The following is a 12563-nucleotide window of genomic DNA, read 5'->3' as shown; positions in this document are numbered from 1 at the left end:
CATCTATGTGTATTGGAATACAGGGGGTCCTGGCTTTATTTGCCCTCACAGCAGGGGCCAATTCACAGGAATTCAGGCTGGTTACACATAACATTAAACAGACATAAACACAGGCTGTACCACTTGCCCCACACTCACTTTATAGCAGAAGAGATAACATTTTTCTTCAGAGTACAAAAAAAGTGGTTTTATCACAAATAAATTTAGTGATTTCAGTGTAATGAAGTGTGTGCTGAATCAGTGACAGGATGGATGGCTGGTCTTATAAACTGCGGGGCCCTGTACACGAGGTGTCGCCAGCTGGCACAGGGTTCTAGGGCTGGGTGGGCAAATAGTCCCCGTCTCTTGTTCTCTTCGTGTGACTGATGCTGGATTAAAAACTAAAATTTGGATAAGTAATAATAAGGTACAGAAAGTAATGATGATATTAATATTACTTGAAGCTTAATCTTTATTGTACAGTATTTACAGTAGCTCACACAAGCTACTGTATTTGTGAATTGCATCCAAAAAAAGTGAAAGACTTTAAGTCACAAATAGGTAGAGAAAGGTTCATTTTTTAATATACAACTGAATTTCCCTTTTTTAACTGCAATTCAGCAGGTGGGAGACTATAAGGGCAAGCAAAGTGAGAGACTATAAGGGCAAGCAATGTGAGAGGCTATAAGGGCAAGCAATGTGAGAGGCTATAAGGGCAAGCAATGTGAGAGGCTATAAGGGCAAGCAATGTGAGAGGCTATAAGGGCAAGCAATGTGAGAGGCTATAAGGGGAAGCAATGTGAGAGGCTATAAGGGCAAGCAATGTGAGTGTTATGAATCATTCTGTTATGAGTGGGAGAAGGTAAGGTGAGTCCTTCAGGCAGGGGCTGTTACAGGACGGAGCGGGCATGGACCAGACGGGACAGGACGGAGCAGGCGTGGACCAGACGGGACAGGACGGAGCGGGCGTGGACCAGACGGGACAGGATGGAGCGGGCGTGGACCAGACGGGACAGGACGGAGCGGGCGTGGACCAGACGGGACAGGATGGAGCGGGCGTGGACCAGACGGGACAGGACGGAGGGGGCGTGGACCAGACGGGACAGGAAGGGACAGAGCAGACAAAGGCAAGATCAGGCAGGACAAGACAGGACAGGACAGAGCAGGAAAAGATCAGGAGTGAGGAGTGAGGAGCAAGGAACGAGAACAGGAACAAGACAAAGGGGCGAGGAAGCAAGGCTAAGGAGCAAAGAAGAGAAGAAACAAGACAAAGACACCAGAACAGGAAACACAAGCTAGAGGCAGGCCACATTGCTAAATGTAAACCAATGTTCAGGCCCTGAATGTGAGGAGGGCTGGGCTTAAATAGGGCAGAGTCAGCCCTGATTGGCTGACCCCACCTAGCCAATAAGGCTGCTGGGGTGATGTTACCAAGCCCAGGACACTGGTGAAAGGGAATACAAGGCAAGCCCCTCTTACCGGCTGCTCTCCTAGCTCAATGGTTAGGGAGAGCAGCCAAGAACCAGGAGGTCCTGGGATCAAACCCCAGCAGACCCTTACATTATCCCCCCCCTCACAAGGTGACTTCCAGGTGCCTAAGGGACAAAATATTTTAAATGTCCCAGAAACAAACAGGAGTGCGGGACAGAGGTTTGATGCACAGTGTTGCACTGAGCAGAGGAGGGGCATGCCAAACTGACAACATCATAAGTGGTTTCCACAGCTGCCCACCCACTCCTCACTCAGTGAAAGCTATCAGGTTTCTGACTGGAAAAGAAGAGGCGGCCTTTGAGTGCGCGTTGACGTGGTCGTGTCAACGTGCACACGCTTCAGCGCATCCCAATCACGCCGCCGCGTCTGCCATCCTGCCGGCGACTTACATGTTCGCCGGTGGGATGGCAGGGGGGAAGGCAACTCGGGGAGATTAGTCACCCGCGAGCAGGGAGTTTTGCCGCGGGCGACTAATCTCCCCGTGTACCAGAGCCCTTACAGCAACTTGCAGCTCAATAGTAAAGGGTGACTGAAGTTTATCAGAGCACAGGTCACATGGCTGTGGCACCCTGGGAAATGAAGAATATTGCTAGCCCCATGTGAAATTTCAAAATTAAATATAAAGAAATGTTTGTGTTTTTGAAAAATGGATTTTCAATGCAGATTCTGCTGGAGAAGCTCTATTAACTGATGCATTTAAAAAAAAAAAAAAATAAACTCCTATGACAGTATTCCTTTAAGGCTCCACTAGGCATTTGTTGGCGGAAATCGGCTCTGTGTGCCTGAACCCGGGCAAATTCAATGCATCCAGGAGTAGGCAAAATAAGAAGAATTTTCAAGCTTATGGGCAGATTGTCAGCCTCTGATTATACGCAGACAATCCACCTCGTGGGGCCTTACCCTAAACAGGAAAGGGGCAAGAGAGGTGGATCAAGAGCAGTTTTTGAGCTTTTGAATAGATATTTGACCCGAGAGGTATGAAAATGAAAACTGTTCCATCTATTTCAGATCACATAGCATCTTTTAGAGCAGCGTTTTTCAACCACTGTTCCGCGGCACACTAGTGTGCCGCGAGATGTTGCCTGGTGTGCCGTAGGCAGGGCACCAATGTACTAGGGGGGCACTGCTCTTGGCACCAATGTACTAGGGGGGCACTGCTGCTGGGCACCAATGTACTAGGGGGGCACTGCTCTTGGCACCAATGTACTAGGGGGGCACTGCTGCTGGGCACCAATGTACTAGGGGGGCACTGCTGCTGGGCACAGAGTTAAATTTTTTAACATTTTCTAATGGTGATGTGCCTCGTGATTTTTTTCATGAAACAAGTGTGCCTTTGCCCAAAAAAGGTTGAAAAACACTGTTTTAGAGCATTATGAAAATTTTGGTATATGTCTTCTTTAAGGCAATGAGGTATATGAGTAAAAAGTATTGTTTGTGCACAACTGAATAGCATTTTCAGCCTTATATTCTATTTAAGATTCAGTGCCATGTTTGGTTTCTACAGAATCATGTTTTATGTGCCTGTAATATATAAAAAGAACTGCTTAGATCCCAGGAGGAACTTTGGACAATTAGTTGCCACAATGTGTTTACAAGAAATACATTGTTGCGATTTAACTTTTTCACTGCCAGGCAAATTGTGCGCTTCATTTGCTTTACCTGCAGCTGATTGTGAGCACACTTTTTAACTTCACGGGTATTTCCTGGGGGATGAACACCAGGGGTCTTGTGAAAAGTTTGATGAAGTATGTGGCATGTAGGGACCCCAAAATGAAAACAATACATTTACATTTTTATGGCTTACGTTTCAGCTTCTGCAATAAGAACCTTCTGCCTAATTTTTATGTGTGGTAAAAAAACCATTAGAGTAAGGTGACCCTAGAAGACCATGTATTTTTGGAAAGTACACATATTAATTTAGACCAAGGGCCAATTTTGCTCTAGGGACAGAGGAAAAAGTGTTGAGTGAAAAAAAACTACTGTTAAATTAGTTCTCTGCTCCCTGAACACGGAATGGCAGAGATCTTAAAATGTACCATCTGTGGTAGCATTTCCTGCATGGATTGTAAATTTTACGATCTGTGGCAGGCAAGTGGTTACATTTCTACAGTAACAACATTAATATTATTAATATTATATTATTAATTAATTAATTAGTGGCCAGCTCATATTTCTTAGTAAATTAGTTGATGCTTCCTAATTTTTTTATTTATTGTTTTTATTTATTTTTATGTATAACAATCGGGTTCCACATATGCAAGATGTTATCTTTTACAAAGATGCTTCCTAATTTTAAAGACTTTGGAAGTACCATCTCAAAAGAGAATATTAGTACTCATTCTGTGCATAGGCCTTCTGGTTATCACTAGGGGTTCCAAGTGTGTGTGCAGTATATGGAAGGGCACTACCCCTAAAATGTTTTACCCTGTTTTACAGTGGAAAATTTTTGTTCCTTTTATCCAAGCTTACAATAACCTTATTGGTTACTTTATTTTGGATGCAGAGGGTCTATAAATAAGCTGCATTAGAGAATCCTCATATTCCATAATATACAAAAAGTACAACAATAAACGTGATTTACAACTGATTTCTCTGTGTGTATTTATTACTTGCAAGTTTCCCAGTTCTTCACATGTAGTATTTGCTCATAATATAGTGCGTTTTCAAATAATTCACATTAGGGCTGATTCACTAAAGGTCGATAAAACGTGTGCTATTTATAGCGTGCGTTAAAAATTTTATTGCGTCTAATTTTTTGCGTCTTAACGCACGATTCACTAAAAGTATGCATGCGTTAATTGACGCGCGATGCTGCTTGCGTTATTTTAGTCGAGAAGACTATTTTTGTGCGGTATTTGGCGTAACTAGCGCTAATCAACGGACCGGTTACAAATATTTACCGCGTGCAAAAAAACGCACGCCATGTTAGCCATACACGGCATTACCATTTCCCTGCAAACTGGAGGATGCATCACTCTAGGGACAACACATACTTGAATAAATCACACTGCAAAGTCCATATTATATTGGCAAAAGCTCATTAACTGTACTTTTCTATAATTACCGCCTGCCCCAAGTAGGTGTTAATTTTTGCATAGACTAATGCGATATTTAGCGCGTCTAAGTGTTTGTGAATCATGCGTTAGTGTTATTTCGGCACGCAAATTAACGCATGCGGTAATACTGTAGCGAATTGCGCATTAATTTTCGAGTCTACTTTAACGCAAAAAAACGTGCAATAAAACTTATCGACCTTTAGTGAATCAGCCCTATTATCTTGTTTTATTAAGATGTAGCTTTGCTAACATTTCTACAAGTAGCAAGTTCGCCGCAAGGTTTTGGGAATCACAAAATAAGTCTGTACTACATAAATTCATAACAGAAGTCAGTTTCTGTGAAAAAAAAATCTTTATTTCTATATTTTTTTCTTGTATTCATAGCTTTGGACGTAGGCTGGAACTGCATTAGCTCTGAAAACTCCACTGTTTTGGTTTATTTTGGTTTTCTCCTAAAGGAAATCAGGAAGGAAACAGCTTTCAGAAATGATACCATAGTAAATGACAAGAGAACAGGGCCGGAAGTAAGGGTAGGCAGAAGAGGCACCTGCCTAGGGAGCAACGATTGGGGGGCAACAGGCAGAAGCCTCTCCTGCCTACCCCTAGTCTGCGCTCCCTTTTCATTGCCCCCGCAGCTTGTCATTATGCTGTGGGGGCAATGACCCTCTGCACCCCCATATCCCCCCCAGACAGAACTGTGCATGCGCGCCGAAGCGAGGGGGGGGGGAAGGTGCAGGGGCGAGGTGGTCGACCGGGTTGCCTAGGGCGCCTGGTTCACCCCCAAGAGTGAACTATTGGTTGACCACAAGGAATATGCATCTGCCACTCTTCCATACAGATGTGTAAGTGCCGCCTTCTTACATTGAGGTAATGTAAGAAAAAATGTTTCCATTCTGATGGGCTGTGACAAAATGCACCACAGGATTACTTGTTGAAACTATCATAAAGGTGGCCATACATGATACAATTATGGTGTTTTCTGCAACCATCAGATATGCAGGTAGAAAAAAAAGAATTCTACCCCTATCTAATGATTCAGCACAAAATACTTGCCGTTGCTTGGGCGGCTTCAAAGGCACCCGTTCAAAATTATCCATCTGCCCCAATTGACAAGACAAGACTGATATTGGTTGCCTTGTCTCCTGTTTACAAGCACCGTATAAATTACAAAATAATATTCAGTGCCTGTGTAATCACCTTAAAGGACAAGGAAAGTCTAAGTCACTTAAATCGCTTACTTTGTACCCCGGGCTGGTGCCCCTGTTCAGAGAGAACAGCATCAGCCCGGGGTACCAGTAGTGAGCGCTTCCTCCTTCCTATTTGCGCTTTTGGCAAATGTCTGGGACAGGCGCATGCGCAGTAGAGTGAAACGCCGACTTCTCTGTTCAAAGTTCGCGCATGCGCGCGCGCAGCGAACAAGGAAGAAGGAAGCGATCGCTGCTACCCCGGGTGCTGTTCTTTCCATACAGGGGCACCAGCCCGGGGTAAAAGGTAAGCGATTTAAGTCACTTGGGGGTGCCTAACATTTTGGCACCCCCAAGTGACCTAGACTTTCCTTCTCCTTTAAGGCGAAACTGCCTCTCCAAATCTGTGTTTTATTAGGGTTCAATGTTGCGAGCAAATGCACTGAAGTAAAGCGTACAAGGCCCAAGCCACACATAGTGATTTTTGGAAGTTTTGTTCATTGATTGTTATTTTTTGTTATACTGAGGCGCATTAAAATATACCTCAAATCAATGTTTCCTCTAATTCCTTTTTGGTCATGTGCGCAAAAAAACTCTTTAGTGCCCACATTTTAAACTTGTGTGTGTATTTTTAAAAACGATGTGCCCAGGTCAGAATAAATATGAAATTTTGTGTTTTCATACAAATCACAATGTGCCCAGAAGATAAATATGAGATTAAAATAATGCAGTGATCTTTCCTTTAAAATATATCCATTTAATTTTTATGAATATTACAATGTTGGACTTTCGTCAGTCACCTTTCTAATTCATTCTTTTAAGAGTCTGAAATCCTACATTGATGTATGAATGATTGATGTATGAAGAGTATGAGATATTATACCTAATTTATTATTTACAGGGCAAATGTGCTTTCAGCAGCATTGCATTCTAGATGTTAAGATCTAATTAGCAGGGCCCCCAATTAGTTTTACTATTTATTATTTTTATTTGGTAAAGGAGATCAACTTCTTGATGTCCTTATGTAACTCTATTTAGGATATGGGCTTCTTTCTCTTGGTATCTGTTACCTTCCTGATTTTTAACCAACTTAGACTCAGCTAGTTGCAACTCCCTTTAACTCCTGGTAGAGCAGGTATTAAATGCAGCTGTCATTGGGTGGGTCCTCGCTGTACTGGGTGAAAAGGGGTTAACCACACTGACTCACACAGAACTCAAATTATGTGGGCACCAGTGGTTTTTGAAACAAATAATAAACTCTTTATTTTGCTGGATGCCACAGAACCTCTTAGATATTTAAAAGGATCAGTCACTTCACAATTACTACAGACACTTTAACCCCTTTTATGGTATTCTTGCAGGCATAGTGTTCACAACACCACAGAGGTGGTGGAGGAGGTGGATCTTTTCCCGAGAACTAACAGATGTTCACAATGGTAACTTACCAGGTCTGGACTAAAATGCATAATAGGCCCTGGCATTTAAAGTACACAGAGGCCCAAACAGCCCCCCACCTGCCTGCTAAATAGTGACTGTCTATGGCACCTTACAGCAGCTCCTTTGGCATTTTCCAGAATCCACAGATTTGCCAGTCTGGGACTGTACCTTACTTCAGGATTCTCTTATTCCTCAGCCTAAACACTTGATTCCCTATACTGGCAGGTGGCACTGCAGGGTACTTATCCTTTCTGGGCTCCTTGTTGGAGTCTCTGGCTGCTCTACTAACCTCCCTAATCCTGCCTTTCACTCCTAGAACAAGCTATTACAAAACTTCCTAGCACTCACGTTTCCTACTAAGGCCTCCCTCTGCCCTATGCATAAAATATATAAACTCTTCAGTCATACAGAACTGCAGAATATCTTGGCACTTTATAAATAAATGTTAATAATATATTTCAAGAAAGTGTGTTGATTGGGTAGAACATGGGTGTTCCCAATTAATGCCCCTAGTTTAGACTCCAGTCATTTAGACTCCAGAGAACACAATGCAGTGCTTTTAGGACAGGACAGTACAGGGCTCCCTTTACCACAGCAGCACTGAACTCCATTTTTCCACCCACAGTTAATCCAACTGCAACGCTACTAAGTCATTAGCCTGTGCATATTAAGTAGATGTGCCTTTAAAAACAAATTAAATTTATTGGTTTAAGGACCCATCAGCAAATTCTACCAAACAACTGCTAAAATATGGAATAGTGTTGATGCTTTGGTTTATTTTCAAGGAATCTGACCATTATTAAAGCTTCATTAAATGCCAAGCATTTGCATTTCTCCCATTCCCTTTTTCCCCTTTATATCTGTAAGTTACAGAAAACATCAGACTTTGATTTTTTTCCTGTCAAATGTTAAAGTGTTTTAAAGAATATTACTTGGTTCCTCTAAAACTTAATAGCAAGGGAATGGATATGCCTGAACAATAATTAACATAAAACAAATTCTTACCATTCTTCCTAGCCAACTACTGAAAAAAGAAGAATAAAGGCAACAACTCCAAGCATGCCTCCAGCAACAACTACTAAGAGAAAAGTAGAATAAAAGGTAAGTCAATATGCATCAAACAAAGTGTGCAATGCTTAGATAAATATACTAGTTGGAACTTGTATCTACTTAAATTCTATACATCTATAAGCACTTCTCTGTTTGTATGAGTAGTTTATAAATTTCTCCTTTATCCTTTGTTCTTTCTTTCCCAATTGCTGAGATTGTAGCTATTTTTCAAGTAGAGCATAGAGTTTGTCAGAATTAAGGTGCATTTTTTGAAAGGTGTGTTGTGTTGGATTGGAAGGCAATCCTTTTATGTAGTTTACTTATCTGCCCCAATTTTACCCTTTTTCTTCCCTGATTTCTCCTTAGTCTGCCCTGGTCCAGTCTGTCACATCATAGCTCTGTCCCTTTTGATGACCTCCATCCTATTCCTGTGCCCTTTACTTCACAAAACAACCACATTAGTCACTGCCCTGTGGCTGGTAAGAAGAGTTTAAAAAGCCAGCAACCCTTTCTCCTATTCGTATTTCAGACTCTTATTTAAACCACTGTCTGGTTGCTAGGGCCAGTGGCATAGCGTGGGCTTTCGTCGCCTGGGGCCGACCGGAAATTTGCCGCCCCTCTATTTAGTTATTCTTAAAAAGTTCCCCCAATAGAAAGTGCCCCCATACACAGTGCCCCCATAAACAGTGCCCCCAATTGCCCCATACAAAGTGCCCCCAATAGGAAGTGCCCCCATACACAGTGCCCCAATTGCCCCATACACAGTGTCCCCATAGACAATACCCCCCAAAGACCTTGCCCCCCAATAGAAAGTGCCCTCATACACAGAGCCCCAATTGCCCCATACACAGTGCCCCCAATAGGAAGTGCCCCCATACACAATACCCCACAAAGACCTGGCCCCCCCCATGGAAAGTGCCCCAATTTCCCCATAGACAGTAGCCCCCACACAGTGCCCCCAATTTCCCCCATAGTACATACCCCCAACAGACCATCGGCGGCGGCTCCTTCTCTCTTACAGGCAACAGGCGCTTCTATAAGGTTGCGCCTCGTCGCTGACGTGTGACGTCATACGCACGGGCGCAACCTTATAAAAGCGCCTGTTGCCGCACCATAAGAGAGAAGGAGCCGCCGCCGATGGTCTGTTGGGGGTACGTTAAATATCATGGTGATTGCCGCCGCCCCTTCTGATACGCCGCCCGGGGCCATGGCCCCCTCGGCACCCCCCTCGCTACGCCACTGGCTAGGGCAAACTAGCAACCAGATAACTGCTAATATTCCAAACTGCAGAGCTGCTAAACAAAAACCACAAAGAATAATGAATGGATACAAATTACAAATTGCCTCCCCATTTTCCCCATGTAGATTTATGCCATAAAAAAATGACGTGAAATATTAGCATAGAGGATATGACATAGATAATGAGATGCAAAAGTTAATTTTTGTTTGCCAACCTGAACCTGGTGAAATTCCTATTGGCAAAAATTAATTTTTGTGATCTTGATAAATTGCGGTCTTGAGAGAGTTTGCCTGACAAAAAGATGTTTACCAATGCAAAGCTAATTCACCAAAACTTGTTATACTCTCATTGCTAAATTGCAGATGTTTTTAATTTTGGCAAAAATACTCCAAATTTTAACTTTCTTCTTTTAGTAAATATGCCCCTTAATCCATCTTATTACTTACCAGCACTACAGTTTTCAGTCTTTTTCAAATGTCCCTAAAAGGTACTAAGGCAGAGCACAGATACACCTGACCATTCTTTGCTCTGTCTGGCCTTAATATTTACATTTGAACAGAAGTACTAATTAGCTCTAATTAGTTTTAATATCTTACTGTACCTCTTGTAGTCTGAGATGTTGATGAAGTTATTAATGATTCTAAAAAGACAAAATAAATTAGTTTGCAAACAGATGTTTCAAAACATCCAAATAAGATACCCATTGCTGTGTATAGCAGAGAGTTCCATATTGGTGGTTCTGTGTGATAGAGAGCATGAGATCTGCTTCTCTGACAGCCTTAAGATTTCCCGACACTGAACAATGAAGGTAACGAGTGGGGATATAAGCAGCGCTTTGGTGGGCTCTGGGAAAAGATCAAATTGTTAGGTCCCCCTTTAACCATTTTCCCTTCACAACATCCAATTAACATCACAGGAATATAAGTTTCTCTCTATATATTCCCCTAGACAAACTTTAAAGGAGACATATAACATAAGTGAGACCCCACTAATCGTGTAGGCAATAATGAATACCATATGGTGCTGGCTTAACTTTGGCTTAAAAATTTTCATTATCTTTATTAACGGCACCTTTATTGCAGTTACCCATATCTCTTATACTCTCCCTGTCTGTGTTTCAAATGAGGGGTGGACAAGCTCTAACAGCCCCTGCCAGAAGCACAGTAGGAAGGGGGTAGGCAGTCATAGCCCTGCATTAATACAAACAAGTACAGGCTTCAGTTCCCTTTCAGGTCCGCCTAACTGCTGATTGGTTCCGGTCCTACAGTTAAATGTGCTGAGTGCTACTGGCTCCCTTGCACAGCCTGGGAAAGGAGGATGTTGATCAGATGGGCAGGATTAGTATGGTTTTGGAAACATTTTTAATAAATCACCCGAAACACTCCTTTTTTTAAACACATTCCTTCTATATTTAGAGGATTATAATACATTGGCACATTTGCTTGTTTTTTTGAACAATATATCTCCTTTAATATAATTTTATACATATCCCTGCACCTAATACTGTAATACAATCTAGTAACCACTCACTCAACATATTTTGTAGAACATATGCAGTGCCTACAGCCAGGGCCGCCATCAGAAACTTTGGGGCCCCCATGAACAAGGGGGGGGGGGGGCGGGCCCTGGGTAAGAATACAGTGCATAGTTATGTTTTCAGTTGTCACTAGTGCTAAGTGATGTCACTTATATCAAATGACACATGGATACTTGTGTATTGTAAAAAAGAACACACGTGCATGCGTTCCATGACTTCCATGTACAAATATGGTCATGGAGCTCCTCTATGGCAGCTAATAACCATATACACTGTAAACCCTTGTGAGCTGGGCTCTATTTATCTCCTCTTTTTGTCAGTTTTTGTATGTAAGCTATATGTTTAAAGTGTACACCATTTGACTACATAACTCTGCTCTATAAGCCAGTGCTTCAGAAATACTTCTTAACAATAAGGTATTAATATGTTACAATGGGGGCACGCGGTTTACCATATATTTAGTTACTATATATGTCCACCCATTACATGTGCTATGCAACTTTTTCAATACAGTACACCTCAGGAATTCTCTCTCTCTCTCAATTTGCCACCCTAAGGAACCGAATTTCTAGAATATAAATATTCCAGGAATAGTAACACAAATATTTTACATTAAAAATATCCCTTCTAAATAGAGATGTGCGGGTGTGGGCTGACATTCACCCAAGATTTACGGGTCGCGGGTGGGTTTGGGCTGAGCTCTTCTGCCCTTCCCACCTGTGACCTTTCTGTGCCTGCCTACCTATTTATGGGTGCGTGCCTGCCCTGCCCCCTTTGTGATGCCAGATATGGGGTGGGTTGGGTACGGGTCTATAAATAAAGGTGGTTTGCTGGGTCGGGTGCTGGTTGGGAGTTGTTAAGGCAAGTTAAGTACAGGTGTGGCTTGACTTTTTGTCAACTTTTCATTGCCATACTGTACATGTTTTTCATATACATACTCACGGGTTGTACTCTCCTTTCCCAGGTATTTTCCAGATGCATTTTCAGTAATGCACTTCTGTGTAATATTGGCTCTAGTCCCTTTATTCATGTAATGCAACTCTTGTCCTACAGGAACTTTTACAAAAGTCAGTCTGGCATTTGGTATATGTGGCAGAGGAGCACAGATGTCTGTTAAAAACAAATTACAATTCTTAAATGGGTTGATTGAATTCCATGTCCTGTATACAGTTCTCAAGACTTTCCATCATCAATATCAAATGAACAGGATCCACTCACACAGAACTTAACGATAATTTTAAGTGTTTTGTTAAGACAGTCAGACAGTCCCAGCCTTTGTCAAAGTTACATAGTGGAACAAGTGGATCCCATATATACAGTGTTTGGTGGGAACCCAAATAAGTGACAAGGGAACATGCATAATGTATCCCACAGCTGGTGATGACACAACAAATAGTTGTAATACTCAAAATCAAAGTTACAAATATGCAAGACATAAAAGAGTGTAATAAAAAGGACTAAAGGAAAACAGACTAGGGAAGGAAGGGAGCAGGAAATATAATACACCAAAAATAAAGATAAAATGTTGGAACGAAAAAGCACGGTATTTGATTTAATAAAGAGATGTACTACAAAATCATGCAATTTGA

At 42.1% G+C, this 12563-nt stretch overlaps 1 protein-coding gene across 5 annotated transcripts in view; it reads right to left on the bottom strand.

Annotated features, from left to right (window-relative positions):
• Nucleotides 1–4859: 4859 nt before the first annotated feature.
• LOC100489832 overlaps nucleotides 4860–12563 on the bottom strand; it is a 32468-nt gene continuing 24764 nt past the window's right edge. For 3 of the 5 annotated variants that reach the window (XM_031899058.1, XM_031899056.1, XM_031899054.1), the window contains 4 exons: nucleotides 11913–12084; nucleotides 10039–10077; nucleotides 8153–8225; nucleotides 4860–4978 (listed from right to left, as the gene is read on the bottom strand). In XM_031899058.1, the coding sequence (XP_031754918.1) occupies nucleotides 4886–4978; nucleotides 8153–8225; nucleotides 10039–10077; nucleotides 11913–12084 (377 nt within the window). In that variant the 3' untranslated portion in view covers nucleotides 4860–4885. Of the gene's footprint in view, nucleotides 4979–8151; nucleotides 8226–10038; nucleotides 10078–11912; nucleotides 12085–12563 lie in introns of those variants that run through there. The other 2 variants (XM_031899055.1, XM_031899057.1) reach the window with 2 other exon arrangements.

This window comes from Xenopus tropicalis, chromosome 3 (genome assembly GCF_000004195.4).
Source record: "Xenopus tropicalis strain Nigerian chromosome 3, UCB_Xtro_10.0, whole genome shotgun sequence".
Classification (NCBI taxonomy): Eukaryota; Metazoa; Chordata; class Amphibia; order Anura; family Pipidae; genus Xenopus; species Xenopus tropicalis.
Note: the sequence above shows the minus strand (reverse complement) of the source record. Positions and strands in the feature narration are given on the sequence as shown.